At 41.0% G+C, this 15,473-nt stretch overlaps 1 protein-coding gene across 1 annotated transcript in view; it reads left to right on the top strand.

Moving 5' to 3' along the window:
- The window catches only part of TRMT2B (tRNA methyltransferase 2B), a 152,302-nt gene that overhangs the window by 120,212 nt on the left and 16,617 nt on the right, over window positions 1-15,473 (top strand). Inside the window, exons 9-10 of the mRNA XM_085607724.1 lie at window positions 7,051-7,265; window positions 7,745-7,846. Coding sequence (XP_085463850.1) covers window positions 7,051-7,265; window positions 7,745-7,846 — 317 coding nt within the window. The remainder of the gene's footprint in view (window positions 1-7,050; window positions 7,266-7,744; window positions 7,847-15,473) is intronic.

Genomic DNA, 15,473 nt, shown 5'->3' with positions numbered 1-15,473 from the left:
GCAGGAGGTGGTAGCCGTCCTGCAGAAAGGAGCTGTGGAGTTAGTACCGGAGCTGGAAAGGGGTCAAGGGTGATTCTTCTGCTATTTCCTTGTGCTTAAGAAGGATGGCGGTTTACATCCCACCCTGAACCTCACAGAGTCGAACTTTTTCTCAGGAAAGGAAAAGTACATACTGGCTCAAGTTTTGCTGGCACTGGTAGCTGGAGATTGGATGGTGTCTCTCGACCTGCAGGGTGCATCAAGGGTTTTTGTACGTTTGTAGTTTTTTCTATGTGCAACCAATTTGCTGTGCTCCCATTTGGTTTGAAATCAGCACCTTGATTGAGTCTTTATGAAGATGATGGCAGTGGTCGCGGTCTATCTCAGAAGTTTGGGTTCCTGGACAAAGCCAGGTCGCCAGAGGTGGTTGCGCACTATTTGCAGTCGACAGTCTCGCTTCTGTTCGACCCAAGTTTTTCAGTCAACAAGCTGAAATCTCAAATGGGGTCCCCCCAGCGACTCTAGTTCATAGAGTCAGTACAAGGTGACTAACTTCAAGTCCTGAAGACCATGAGATTCCTAGGCCTGCCGGCTTCCTTCTTCCTCCTAGTCACACACACACACGCTGGAACATGAAGGCCCTACAGTGGTGCTTTCGCAGGTAGTGGCTGCAGTGTGAGAGACACCTGGTAAACCTGGCACTTCCCCAGCGATGCGGTACAAGTGGTTTGGTGGGGAACGAGGCCTGCCTGACCTGTGGGTAATGGCCTTTACTCTCCCCCAGACATGACTACAATAGTGACGGATGCCTCCACTCTAGCATAGGGAGCTCATCTGGAGGATCTAGAGATCAGAGGCTTCTGGTCTCCGGGTAGACAAGTTCTTAGTATCAGCCTGTTGGCGCTGCGGGCAATTTGGCTGGCGCTCACGGCCTTTCTTCCCTCCATCCAAGATTGGTCCATCTAGATCTTGACGAACAACACAACAGCAAGTGGGAGTAGGATACTACCTCCTTTACCTGGCAGTGTTGGGCACACCACCAAGGAATCTGGCTCACTGCCAATCACCTAGTGAGGTCTCTGAATATCAGAGCCAACAGCCTGAGACACCTTGAACTTGATGGTCTTGAGTGGCGTCTTGTGCCAGAGAGTAGTCTCCGCCTGCTAGAGCACTCCTCGGGTGAACTTATTTGCCTCCTCGGAAAATGCTCAATGCCAGCAGTTTTATGGCCTCCAGTATCCATTGAGGGGGAGCCTTGGGGAATGCTTTTCAGTTGCGCTGGAACATTCAGCTGCATTATGCGTTTCCCCCATGCCCTTGATTCGTTGGTTTCTAAAGGAAGAATCGCCGTAAGTAACAGTTGCCAAAACCAGGCCCAAGTCATTTTCATCACCCCGGATTGGTCAAGAAGGTTGTGGTATTTGGACCTTCTGCACTTCTTCATAAGCCCTCCGTTCAAGCTGCCTTTCAGACCAGACCTCTTCCAGTCTGAGGGGATGGTGCCGCACCCCAGTGTCTGAGGCCTCCACCTGCATGCCTGGAGATTGAGTTGCAATATCTGAGGGGGTTGATGCTATGCTCTCAGTGTGCCGCCCTTCCACAAAGTCATCTTGCTCTGGCAACTGGAGCAACTTTGAGGTGGGGTGCGCGGGCAACAACAAAGACCCCTCGCAAGCCAAGTTGTCTTAGGTCCTGCCATTCGCACTTTCTCGTAGCCACAGGAGGTGTGTGTTTGGTACTGTTAAGAAGTACCTAGCTGCAGTGTCTGTTTTTCTCTGTCTGCCAGAACTGCCGTCCCTGTTTGAATCCTCAATTGTGATGTGTTTTCTGAAGGGGTTGTCTAATATGTATTCCTCACCCCTCTTTATTGTTCCACAGTTGGACTTTAATTTGTTTTTAATCCTTCTGATAGGGACTCTGTTTGAGCTCTTACATAGTTATCCCTTAAGGATATTGACCTGAAAACAGTTTTTGTTGTGACAATAACTTCAGCCAGACAGGAGAGCGCGTTACAGGCTCTTAGTTTCCCTCCTCCATTCACATCTTTTTTCCTGGACAAGTTGATGTTGAAAACCAGGCTGCTTTCCTGCCTAAGGAGATGACTCCTTTCCATTTAATTGCAACCAATCAATGAGAGAGGGGACTAGGAGCGAATGAAAAAGGTCCTGTACCAGTGCTCCTGAAAGTCATATAATTATTCCATGGAAGGTTTACAGTTCCTATATAAAGAAAAGGATAGCAATAGCCCATGTATCGGCTATAGAGAGTCAGGTGTGTCTCCAAGGTCAAAGTGAGTGTGTAGAGTGGGGAGAGGGTACTCCTTTTTGTGATACTGAGTGCCCTCACACACCCTTGCGGATGTTTAGCATCATCATTGGGCACAATTGCTCCTCGTGGGGGTGGCGCTGCAGTCCCTCACGGGCCCTTGGTTAGGGGCTCTCTGTTGGAGTTCTTTTAGGAGTTGCCGCATTTGTGAGTGTGGGTGTGTGGGTCAGGGTGTGTTAGTGAGTGCAGGTATTAAAATTGAGACAGGGTCCAAAAATAGTTTAATTGGGAGGTCCCTGGTTCAAATTAAAAAATTGACGGGGATGGAGATGCACGGTAGTGCTTATTATGAGAGGGGAAACTAAACAAAATAATGTCCCACTTCTCTCAACCCGTATGGTGTAATAACAAAAAGTGCTATAAGAAAAGTTAGGTCAACATGTTTCGCGCTTTTAGGTGGTCCCTATTGGATCCAGGAGCGCTTCGTCAGGACCAAAAGAAGAAAGTTACAAGGGTGGGTTCGGGAAGAGACAACCCGTAATCCCATCCGTTACCTAGGTCTGGTACGCTTGACAAATCGTGTTCAGAATCCGTTATTATACGAAATTCATGTTCTCAGCCCCCTCCTATTCAGTGGTGGGCTCCGTCAGCGTGAGCCGCGTGGTAAGGATAGTCGTTAGCCTTACGGAGCGGGAAGACCTACCCGTGCGGTGGTTCAGCCGGTCCTTTCCATTTAATTCAGTCCATCACTCTTCTGACTTCCTATCCTCCGCCCCATCCCATGAAGGAAGAGGAGCGGCTGCATAGGTAGGATCCTAAACAGGTAGTCAACTACTGCCTGGACCGCACCAAAGATACACAACTAGGTGACCAGTTCTTCGTTTGATGGATCGTTGTAGGGAAAGTTAATAAGATTCAAAAATATGTTTTGGGATTGCACTACGCTATGGATGTCAGTCCGTCCGGCTCTGAGGCTTGAAAAAAATGGATGGAAATTAACGTTGTTGCACCAGGGTGGGCCCTATATGGCTTCAGTGACATCTTCTGACACAACTTCCGATGTGACCACAGGACCCTCTACCGGTGACGGGAGAGCTTTGAAGTTTGTGGATTCAGTCTTAGAACCTGGGATTATTCTACACATGACTAATCTACAGGTAGATAAGAGTATCCACCAGACCGATTATTACAGCAGGAAAGGAACTTTTTTTTCTTGCAGATATTTTGTGATCTGAACTGGAAGAGGTAAACACAGTTTGATTTCCTGATTCCTACCACTATCCAACAATCGTTGTCTATTACAGTATCTCCATGCAGTTAGAGGCCCAGTAATTCCGTGCATCTATTGCTTGAGTGCGTAGTTGTCTTTCATATTAAGCCAGTATAATCTTGCTGAAGTCTGAGCTGTAGGCCGACTTCTACGCTGACGATTTTCGATGGTCAGAATGGGACTATGATAAATGTAAACCCCAATTTCTCTTATGGGTAATAATCTTGGACTCATTTGTTTTATATTTTCAAATCTACTGCTATGTAAGTAGCCGTACAGTGTCCAGACTTCGCACTAGCCGAGACATCAGCACCCAGTCATAGTCATAGTTGTAATTTCAACTGTAAATCATATAACCATTTGTCCAGATAGTGGTACCCTCAGCTAGGATTTGTCTTATCTGTGCTAGTAACAATTGTCAGGCTATCCCAGGTTATGTGTGTTGTTACTCGATAGGCTTTAATTACAACCTCCGAGCACTATTTTCTCAAATAGCTACGTCCTGCTTGCTGTTGCAGGCAGGACGCGCTCTCTTTTAACGCTTAAAAAAAAAAATCTTTATAGCACGGGAGCCGAATGCATTTGCAATGCAATAGGTCTCGCATCTATGAGAGTTTGAGCTATTGGCATTGTAAATGACAACGCAACACCTAAATAAAAGGCATTTTCATTTACAATGCCAATAGCTCAAACTCTCATAAATGCGAGACCTATTGCATTGCAAATGCTTATTTTATATTTGTTTGAGCTAAATAAAATATTTCATAAATTGTGTAAATACTTCGATGAGTATTTGTTGTATGTTGTTTTGTAGTTAAAATCGAAGTTGCTTAAGTCAGGGTTTCTGGCTTCCATTAATTATTCGGTGGGAGTCCCTGGATTCTAGTAACGATTCAGTAGGTGTCCCCAGATTCCAATAACGACCAATTGGGGGTCTACAAAATTCAAAAGATTAAGAACCGGTGGTTTAAAAGGTAGGAATTCTTACCAGAGCCACTGCACATTTACCAACAGTTTTGAGCAAGGTTGTTGTGCTTTTAGTGGTGCATTACTGGTTCAGCGTATATTTTTCATAGAGCAATACAGGCTCTTCTCAACATGTCTGTAAAACCTTCTAATCACAGTGCCAGCATTTCTAAATTTGACTGCCTTACTTTTACCGAAAAGTGTTGCACTTTTCAAGACGGCTGCTGTACATTTACTGGACTGATAAAGGATTATAAATCAGTGGCAGCACATCTCTAAGGACTTGATATGTAATGGGATATTACAGGCCTTTCTTGCAAGGTATGACACACTTTGAATTGGGGTGCAGTGACACATCTCAGCAGAACTGATTTGCTCCACCTAACAGGAGCAAGCTCCAACTCTTCCCTGAGACCTAATTTGAAGTTGCACCATCACCTCTCAGAAGGGGATGTCATGCTTTTAATAGGAGAGCGTTTCCACTTCTGCCTCTGGCTTGCCTGCTTGTGATGAAGCCACACAACACTTCTCAGCATAGTGCCCTTATTATAATAAATATATACTTCAGAGTTAGATGTGTCCCTGCAGAGCCAACTCTTGCATAAATAGCACTTCCTATAGATAAATAGATATTCTGTACATGTATGTATGTGGACTACTGTAGTGTGAACATAGCTGCAAATGGCAAGGCGTCTGGGGTGTCTGGACATCTGGATTCCACTCTGGCGATGCTCCTTCAGCACATGTTGCTATGACCTCTGGACATCTTGATACTTGGTGATATTGTTCACTGCCTCATAGACAATGCTGTAGAAGGAAATGTGGTATTATATTATTATTGTTGTTCTTATCATGTATACCAATCTCATCGGCATTATTATTAATACTACTAGATCAGTGGCAATTATGAAAGCAGAAATACATATATTATTTCTTATTATAAGTATTTTGTATCATTTTCATACTTTTTTAATCATTCATACTCCAGCCATCCTGAGTAACAAGTAAATAAAAATGTCAATCATCCCAAATATTTTTTACCAGTTCATAAAAAGAACATAAATCTCTCCATTTGTTGAATTATGCACATGCATGGTGTGTGTAAAACGTTTTACTTGATTCTAAAATGCGGATAGCCTATAATAGAAATGTACACTTTTCTTAATTTTCCTGACATACTTGGTGAACTACTCACTTTGCCTGTAGTCACTGTAAAAAAGGAAGCGTGTCTTGCAGTTGCCTACTATCCCTCCACTGCTTAACAATGATCTGTTTAGGTGTACGTTTAGAAGTCTAGAGAAGTGTAGGAAAGGCATTCACTTTATTTGCATGGATAACTCCTCTGACACTTCCCTGGTAACACCTACTGGGTGTCACATGTGAAAATATCAGCATTCATTATATGCACAGGACATCACTGCAGTGACTGCACATAGAAATATACAGATCCAGTTTTAATGAATCAGCTCAGGTTTTGTGTAGGATGTTCCCTGTTTATGTCTGTATTGTGTGCAGGAACTGCTTAGTAAATTAGCCCAATTATATTTACATGTACTCGGAAGAAAGAGTAGCATTTAAGATCATTCGCTATTGGAAACATATTCTGGTGCACACCATAGTGCATGAATAAGCCTGCCACATATGTACAAGGGTGCCTCCTACAGTCATAGAAGAACACTTTCTCAAGTCAGTGTTTGGCTGCTGAAGCAACCTTGGAAAAAGGAAAGCGAATGTCTTTACATAATTATATTTTTTGTGGTTAGCATGATTGACATTAAATAACTATATCTATGTAAAAGATTTTGCAAATGTGTTAAAAGGAATATACTGCTATGTACATATTTGTGAAGATTACATATAAAGAAGTCATTTACTGTTTACAATAAGAAGGTATGTGTCAACTGAGCAAAAATCGGAGTCGGATTCACAAAGGTCTGCTTTTACATGTCAGAAAAGTACTCCTGTAGGTTTCCTCTTATGCTGAAAATACATTTTCGATTTTTTGGGGAGTCACAAATCGGAAATCTACAGCAGCCACATGGGTAACTTTATCTTTTTACTTTTTTTCACAAGAAAGATATGTTTTCCTCTAGAAAAAGCTCTTCTCCTAAATTAACTTGAAAATTGGGTGTGTCCCTTTCCCAGTCCCAGCTAAGAAGCAAAGTTATGTCAACCTTTTTATAAGTAACGTAACAGATGGTAATGGCCATGCAAGAACTTTCTGAATACCAAAAGCCCAGGAGCCTGTGCTTGTTCCATGCTTTTAGCATGGCCACTCAGTTGACTTTCCCCATTCCAACCTAGAACCTAGAATTTGCAACAGTGGACTTTCCACCATCTTAGTGCACCTTTCAGTTAGAAAAGTCGACTTCACCTGACTACAAATATTTGTCAGAAGGATAGAATCACAAATTATTTTTATGCTTAAACCTAGGTACTAAAAACCCATTTTTAAATTAACTAACTCAAGAGGCGGACAACATTGTGACTGTATTCAACTATTATGGTTTTAAGCCTTTTTTCAAGCAATGAACATCCAAGATTCACTCTGCTTTGTGTTTCCATTCCAGTACGATGACCCGCTGCACCCATGAGCAATCACCTTATCAACTCCTTCATGGAGAGCCGCACATCTTCGAGGAAGTACTAGGACTGAAGTTCCGTATATCTCCTGATGCGTTTTTTCAAGTCAATACAGCAGGAGCTGAAGTTCTGTATAAGACCATTGCAGAACTGAGCCATATCAGCAGAGATACAGCTTTCCTTGATGTCTGCTGTGGAACTGGTGAGGAAATAATCCCACATATCCTTTATACTACTAGAAAGTGTACTACTATGTTTTCTCTGTCACCGGGCTCTCTCCTATACACCAAAGTCTCCCTCATAAAAGCAAGTTTGCAAAGCCATAGGCACTCCTTGCAAGCCATCAGACAAGTACTCACATTATCCTGGATGCATACATGCCACTCCCTGCTCCTCTTCTTACACTTGCTTAGTAGACAGGATCCATTCAAGGTTCCTTTAACTGTTTAGCTTGGGCCAAGTATTTCGTGCTGCGTTTCCTTTACAAATTTGTTCAACTATTTTCATTGATTATCTCAAATTTAAAAAAACAGGTTCACAGATGTGTAATTTGTTTTTCCATCATAAAAATAAAATCAATCTAAAGTGCTTCTTTTTGGAGCAGCTATGATATAATTGATATGATAGAATTCAGTTTTTATATATGAAACCTGAACAATATATTGTGTTTTGTGTTATCAGGTGCTATTGGCCTATCAATGGCTAGCCAGGTGTCAGAGGTGCTGGGGATTGAACTGATAGAACATGCAGTTGAGGATGCCAAGTGGAATGCATCGTTCAATGGTAAGTAATGTAAATGTAAATGTCCAGTATTTGTACAGCGCGAACAATTACCCGAAGGTGTCAAGGCGCTGGGGGCCCTCGGGAAGATTAAGCGAGCTATTGCCCAGAGTCACATGGTGCTGGCCTGATCTGCCGCCGGTGCCGGGGATCGAACCGTGAGCCCCCGGGTTCCGGCGTCAGTTGCCCTAGCCGCTGCGCCACACCTCTTCCACTAAGTAATACATCAGGAACTGCCTGTCTTTGAGTGCATTAACTTTGCACAAGTTTGAAACGTATCTGAAAGTCACTGTTTAAAATGCCAGCAAAATCAAGCTTTCCATTCTTTCATTACTGGTAAAATGAGTACCATTTATTTGTGATATGGCCTGTAGACGTTTTTCTGAAGTAATCTTGAGTGTTATTTTAGGATCATTCGCACTACTTAGAATATGTCAGAGGGCCGCCGCCATCCTTCTGTGGCTGGCGCAGGGTTTTGCTTGACTCAAATATTGAGTCTAAAGACCACATCCACTTGGTTAAGACCAATGACCAGACCCCAAAGAGCTTGATTGTAAGGTAACTATCTGCTTCACTTAGCACTTTCACTGCACATGCCTTTCCACAGCCCTACCTCCTCTGGGCCTCCCTAATCTATATTTTCACATGGTGGTGACTTCTCTCTCAGTTCCCAGTATGGTGCAATTTCTCCACTACTGCAAGAATTACCTTCACAGGCCAGTGTTTGTATTGCTCTGTTACCCTGCATTTCACATGGTTTCTCCACCACTACACTGCGCATCAAAATCTGCCTGCCACCACTGTGTATATCCGGGGGATCAACCTCCTGAAAGAGAGAGAGAGAATCTGTCTTCCATTTCCTTCCCAGGCATTTGTCAGTACACACCCCGCGATATCCAAATGTTGCCTACAGCACACAAGTTACCATTTCATTTTTGTGTTAAATCTCCACAATTGAAGTTCTCACGTTTCAGATCACCTCAAGTTTTTTTTAATGGAATTGTTCTTTAGCTGGGGCACACTTGGTTAGACTTCGCACATTTTTTCTTTTTGTAAGTGAACTGCAATGAAAGAGAACAGAGTCAAACCCTAAGGGTATTCTGATTCTCCTCATTGGCTCTCGACCACCTCCTGGACCTTTTATTGCAGTGCACTTCTACCACCCGTGCAGCTCCTGAACGGCATTGAAGCAACAACTGGGCAAAGGGGTTCACAGGTGTGCCTCTGTCTCAGGGAAGCTTCTACAGGTGTATCCACACCACGCTTCCTGAATTGTCCATTTCTTCTCCTCAGTTCATTGTGATCACCTCCTTTGCAGCAGTGGTCCGTCAGGTGGCTCCTTGCCTTTCCATCATAATGATGGTATGTCGACAACTGAGTGCAGTCTTTACAGTTGACCATCTTGGTGTTTCACACACACCTTTTCACCTTGTAGATTGATCTTTTCTATCAATTTGTCTTCAAAAGTAATATCTCCTTGTTTCTTTACCGCACACTTTTTTCTGCTGCTGGCTGTCAAAACTTGCGTTGTTACTGCCCTACAGAAAATCAAAAATGGCTTATTGGTGTGCACTTTGGCAGTAATAGCCGTCCTCGACCCACCTCCATGCATTGGGGTCCTCTTAGATGTTCATTTGGTATTGCATTTTTTAATACTGGTCTTCATCGCAACTGTACTTATGTCTACTGAGCACTCATCATAAAAATGTAGCAAACCCAGTAACTAATCAGATAGCATGCCCATTTGAAATATATTACCTACTGGCGGTCGCCAGTAGGTAGTTATAGTTAGGACCACGTTTCCATAGGAAAACCTCAACATTCTATTTTGAATAACTTTGGCGCCGGTCGACGAATCCTCGCGAATTTCTCAAAATAGGTGGGGCGCTACGCTCCGCTCCTACCCTGAAAGTCTCGGGGGGATTCGTCAAGCGGGGGCTGAGATAAAAAGGGGGTCCCAAAACGCGTTTTTCCCATGCATTTTTCCATAGGACCTTTAGAACGAGCTACAGCCCGAACGGCTGAACAGAATTACTAGAAATTTGGCAGAGAGGTAGTCCCTAGGTCAAGGAAGTGCCTTTTGTAGGTTTGGTGTAAATCTGTTCAGTAGATTCTGAGAAAATAGCCTTTAAATCAATATATATATCTGAGCCCGCTTACGGTACGCTTACGGTACGCTTACCGTACGCTTACCGTAAGCTTACGGTGGCGTGCGCGAGCGCGATTCTGATTGGCTCTTAGATCTTAGTAAACATTCGAATCGGCCGAAACCAGGAAGCGGCGTCCGCCATTTTGTCTCTCGCACTGAGTGTTGTTTATCAAACATGATGGCCAAAAACATGTTACGGGGCTGTTTTGACAACTCCCTCCCACATAGTCATGTTGAGGGAGTCCCCAAACATCCCCCAAGAGCAAAAACGGTTTTATTTTTTTTTCGGCAATTTCGCGGGGTACGCTTACCGTACGCTTACCGTACGCTTACCGTAAGCTTACCGTACGCTTACGGTAAAAAAATAAAAATAAAAAAAACACTATCCACACTTACCCCACCCCCTGTGCTTTTGGTGGCCGCAGGCCACCAAATGTGCAGGGCTTATTAATAGAGAAAAAAAAACGTAATTTTGGCAACACGGAACGAACTGCGTTAAGTGGGCGCGCACGCCACAAATGGCGTAAAGTAACTTAGCATTTAAAAAAACGTACAAATTCACTGAAAAAACCATAGGTTTCACACACGTTATAGTTAGGAAATAGCATTTAAAAAACCTTGCTAATTCACTGAAAAAACCATAGGTTTCACACATGTTATAGTTAGCTGGACATTTTACTGATAAAAAACCAATGAAATTCCCCCGTTATAGTTACTGTAGGCAACTATAACTCACGCGACCGTAATCCTCTGCTGATGACATATGTGTCTTTATGAAAAAAAAATATTTGTAATATATGTATAGCTAAAATTTAATGGAAGAAGATATGGGCAAATAAGTGTCTAAATACAGTATTAGCATCAGCAGAGGATTACGGTCGCGTGAGTTATAGTTGCCTACAGTAACTATAACGGGGGAATTTCATTGGTTTTTTATCAGTAAAATGTCCAGCTAACTATAACATGTGTGAAACCTATGTTTTTTTCAGTGAATATATATATATATATATCACGTTCTTCCGTACATGGCAGGGTTGTCTCCAAAGACGGACACGGACCCAAACTTGGTGCTTTTTTTTTTTTTTTTTTTTTTTTTTTTATTATTCATGACAGTACATTAAAATTCGTACATCACATACAGATTTTGGCAGTGGAAAAGTATCATTAATTAATTGAAAGAATACAAAAAAAAGAAAAGAACATTATTCCTTAATAAATAAATCTCGTATCTCCGACTTCAATCATTCTCTAAAAAATTTGTTAACGATCCCCAAATTAATAAACCAATGCGTTTTTTCCTAGCTCCCCTCAATGCATATAAATTCCACTCAATTTCATAAATACGATAGAGCTTTGATCTCCAAATACCAAAAGTAGGAGCGTCTGGAGATAACCATTCTGAAGCAATACATAACCGTGCCACAGTCATTGCGAGAAATAAAAAATACTTATAATCTAGCAAATAGCTATCCATTTTATCCTCTGTACCCAGTAGCATAAGTGTAGGTGAGATTTTAAAAGGACATGCTAATAGCAACGATATAAATGATTCAATTCCCTTAAAAAAATCAGAGAGTTTTATACAATAAAAAAAAATATGCGCAATATCAGCGTCCGGATCCCCACAACGAAAACATTTTCCATCATATTTGTTTCCCCAACTTGCCATGCGTTTGGGAGTATAATATAACCTAAACAGAGTCTTATAAACTTGAGCTTTTAAATTAGCGGCAAGACAAATTTCTTTTGACAATTTTAAAGATTCAGATATATCAATTTGAGGATCTCCCAACTGTTCTATCCAATACTGATTATATTTGTGTAAATCATCGTTTCTGTATTCCATCAAAGCTTGATAAAGTGAAGCAATCCTCTTTTGAAGACGAATCCCTTCTAGTATATTATTGGGAGATGCCGCTATCTGATTTTTAAAGCAGAAGTCTCGAAGTTGGAGATATTTAAAAAATGAGGATTGGGAAAGCTGATACTTCTCTAACAGCTTGGCATATGTTAAAAATATTGCTTTAGTGTCATATAAATCACCAATTTTGGAGATCCCCTTTTTGACCCATATTTTCGCATTGTTGTCCCAAAAAACTGAGGGGAGTATTTTATCCGCATCGAAAGGTGTGTAATATGAAATTTTACCAAAATTAATCAATTTCTTAATATTTCTCCACACTCTAAACGCTGAAACCAATACCTTAAAGCGAGTATGCTTATAGTAATGACCTTCCAGTTCCTTTAATAAACAGCCTTTAGCATGCTCTCCCACCAACAAAAAGAAAATAGAAGGAGCTTCCGCCTCATTTTTTGGGGGATCGCCAGTCAAAATATAGCTCATTTTCTGCAGAAAGCAAACATAATAATAATATAAAAAGTCAGGCAGATTTCGTCCACCTCTTTCTTCTCGAAGAGTTAACCATTTCATACCTCTTCGGATCTTACCAGGAGCCCAGAAGAATTTTCCACAGCTAGTTTGTAATTGCTGTATCTGTTTATGAGAAAATTCAAGTGGAATACTACGAAATAGATATAATATCTTGGCAAGAACACTCATCTTAATAATATTTCCTCTGCCAACTATTGATAGTTGAAGTCGGCTCCATCTGTCTAATGATTGCTTGATTTGGAGTGTAATTTCTTTCCAGTTACTATCTGTTATCTCTGACATTTGAGTTCTAATCTTAATACCTAAATACGTAACCTCTTCTATTACACGCGGTTCGTTAAACTGTATACTTTTTGTACATAGTATTTGGGTCTTAGCAGAGTTTAGTTTATACCCTGATATAGCTCCAAAAATTCTAGCTAAAGATTCAATCTCCACTATTGATTCCCTGGGATCGGTTGTCGTTATTGCAATGTCATCTGCATATGCAAATACTGAATGAGGAATACCTGAAGCTACAAACGGTTTGATATGAAGCGAGTTTTGTAAACTAATAATAAAGGGATGGATATACAATGCAAAAAGTAAAGGTGAACAAGGGCACCCTTGTCGTGTCCCTCTAGTAATATTGATCTTATCAGATTTAAGACCCATAGCAGCAATTCTCGCATTAGGAGTTTTATACAGGGCTTGAATTGCAGTTAAAATAGCTTTCCCAAATCCCATTCTTCTCATCACTTCCCATAAATAATCCCATTCTACACGGTCAAAAGCTTTTTCTGCATCGAGCAGTATCAATGCCAAGTCTCTCTTTTCGGTTTCTGCAATATCAAATAGGGTAATAACCTTATTAATATGAGAAACCGTTCCTCTTTTAGGTATAAAACCGTGTTGGGAAGTTGTAACTAATGACGAGATAACTTTGGATAAGCGATTCGATATCATCTTTGAGTACAGCTTACTGTCGCAGTTAAGTAGGGATATTGGTCGATACGAGCCAGGCAGCTCTGGTGGTTTCCCCTTTTTACTAAACACCACTATGGATGCTTCATTCCAAGTTTTTGGGGCCATTCCCTTTTGTGCCATCCTAAATGTTTCGAGCATCACAGGCTTCATTGACTCAAAAAAACATTTATAAACTTCCCCCGGGATGCAGTCTGGACCGGCAGCTTTGCTATTTGGAATGTTCTTAACTGCAATCTCTAATTCTGCCATAGTAAAAGGGCTATCCAGGGCTTCTGCATCTATTTCAGTTAATTGATTTATTATACCCACATCCGGGATTTGAATTATATTAGGCTTTGATTGTTGAGTATAGAGGTCAGAGTAAAATTGATGAAAAATATCTAGTATAGCCGTTGGTGATTCTTGTACTATCCCGAATTGATCTTGTAATTTGGGAATCAGTCGGGAACTTGTTTTCATTTTTAATCTTAACGCTAATGAGCGACCTATAGCTTCACCATATTCATGAATATGTCTTTTATTTATTAAGTATTTCCGAGCATTTTCTTCCGCCCAAACCCCAGTTATCTTCGCCTTGCATTGTGCAATTTTTGCTTCGGCTATAGAAACCTGTGATATGTTGTCAAATCTTTTTATTGCTTTAGCCAGCTCTACTTCTGCAACCTTTAATGATTCATAAAGCTCCCCCATGTGAGATCGTAATTTATTTTGGTTGTATAAACCAAAACTTATAGTTTCTCCTCTAAAACAAGCCTTAAAAGTGTCCCAAAGTATTGAAATATGAACGGTATCTAGATTAATTTTAAAAAATTCTGTCATCCATCCCCTCATATAGATTCTATATTGTTCGTCTAAGCAGAGCTTCCTATCGAATGAAAAACTCCTTATACCTCTATAGTCCCCTAAAACAGAGCATTCCAATAATAAGGGGGAATGATCCGAAGTGACTCTAGGAAAGATTTGTATCTTAGTTTGATGTTGTATAGTTAAGGACGTAAAAAAGTAATCTAACCGAACTAATTTCTTGTGAGGTGCGGAATAAAAAGTATATCCCGGGAAAGTAAAATGCCATTTACTCCATACGTCAATCAACCCATGATCAATTACTAAATCGTATAGAGCCTTAAATACGCGTGGTTTACGTCCATTATAATGTTCTAAACCAGCCATTAGCTCACCAGTATTCAGATTAATATTAAGATCTCCACATAAAATTAACGGAGTTTTCCAATCAGCAAGTTCAATATTTAATTGTTGCAAAACTTCAGCCTCATCTAAATTGGAGCCATAAATTGTACAGATGGTAAGAGCCATTCCAGAGACTATAATTTCTAATAAAGCCCATCTGCCCCATTTATCCGCTAATTTACGAATCACCGTACAATATCCAATTCTAGAAAGAATCATAACCCCTCTGGTATTATTAGTTTGTTGAGAAGCAACCATCAACGTATAACCCAAATCTGTTACCAATGTCCTTCTGTCCCAAGATAAATGTGTTTCTTGTAGGCATACAATATCGGGACAAATATATCGTATTTCTGCAGCTATTCTACGTCTTTTATTGCTACAGTTAAGCCCTGAAACATTAAATGAGCAAATCTTAATACTACGTTTCATGCTAACTTTTTATTATTTTGTTTTTTAATTTTCCACCACATCAAAGGATAGCCAATAACATTACTTAACCAGTAATTGAACAATTTTATACCTTGGCTATTAATAAGTAAAACAAACATAGCCTTTTCAACGCCATCACTCTCCCTTGTTACTGTCATGAATTTTTTTTTTCCATTACTCCCCCACCCTACCCAAACCCTACACCTTACCCAGTGACCCTTGCCCCTCCCAGACCCCAAACCATCCCACAGCCTCTGCAAGGGCCAACCCTCCCATCCCTCCCAAACTTGGTGCTTAAAGTGAAAATGTTATGTTCCTCACAAGTCGCCATTACGCGTTTCGGCTCTCTTGAGCCTTGATCACATATCTTTTAATTGACTCACTCTTTATACTCATATAAGCAGATATCACCAGACTCCTCGCCCTTCACTATCTTGTTTATTATTTTGCAACATTTGAAAACATAAGCATGGAGTTTACCTGTCAGTGTCAGTGAGACCGAG

This window comes from Triturus cristatus, chromosome 5_2, assembly GCF_964204655.1.
Source record: "Triturus cristatus chromosome 5_2, aTriCri1.1, whole genome shotgun sequence".
Classification (NCBI taxonomy): Eukaryota; Metazoa; Chordata; class Amphibia; order Caudata; family Salamandridae; genus Triturus; species Triturus cristatus.
The sequence above is the reverse complement of the archived record's forward strand: the minus strand, read 5'-3'. Positions and strand labels throughout refer to the sequence as shown.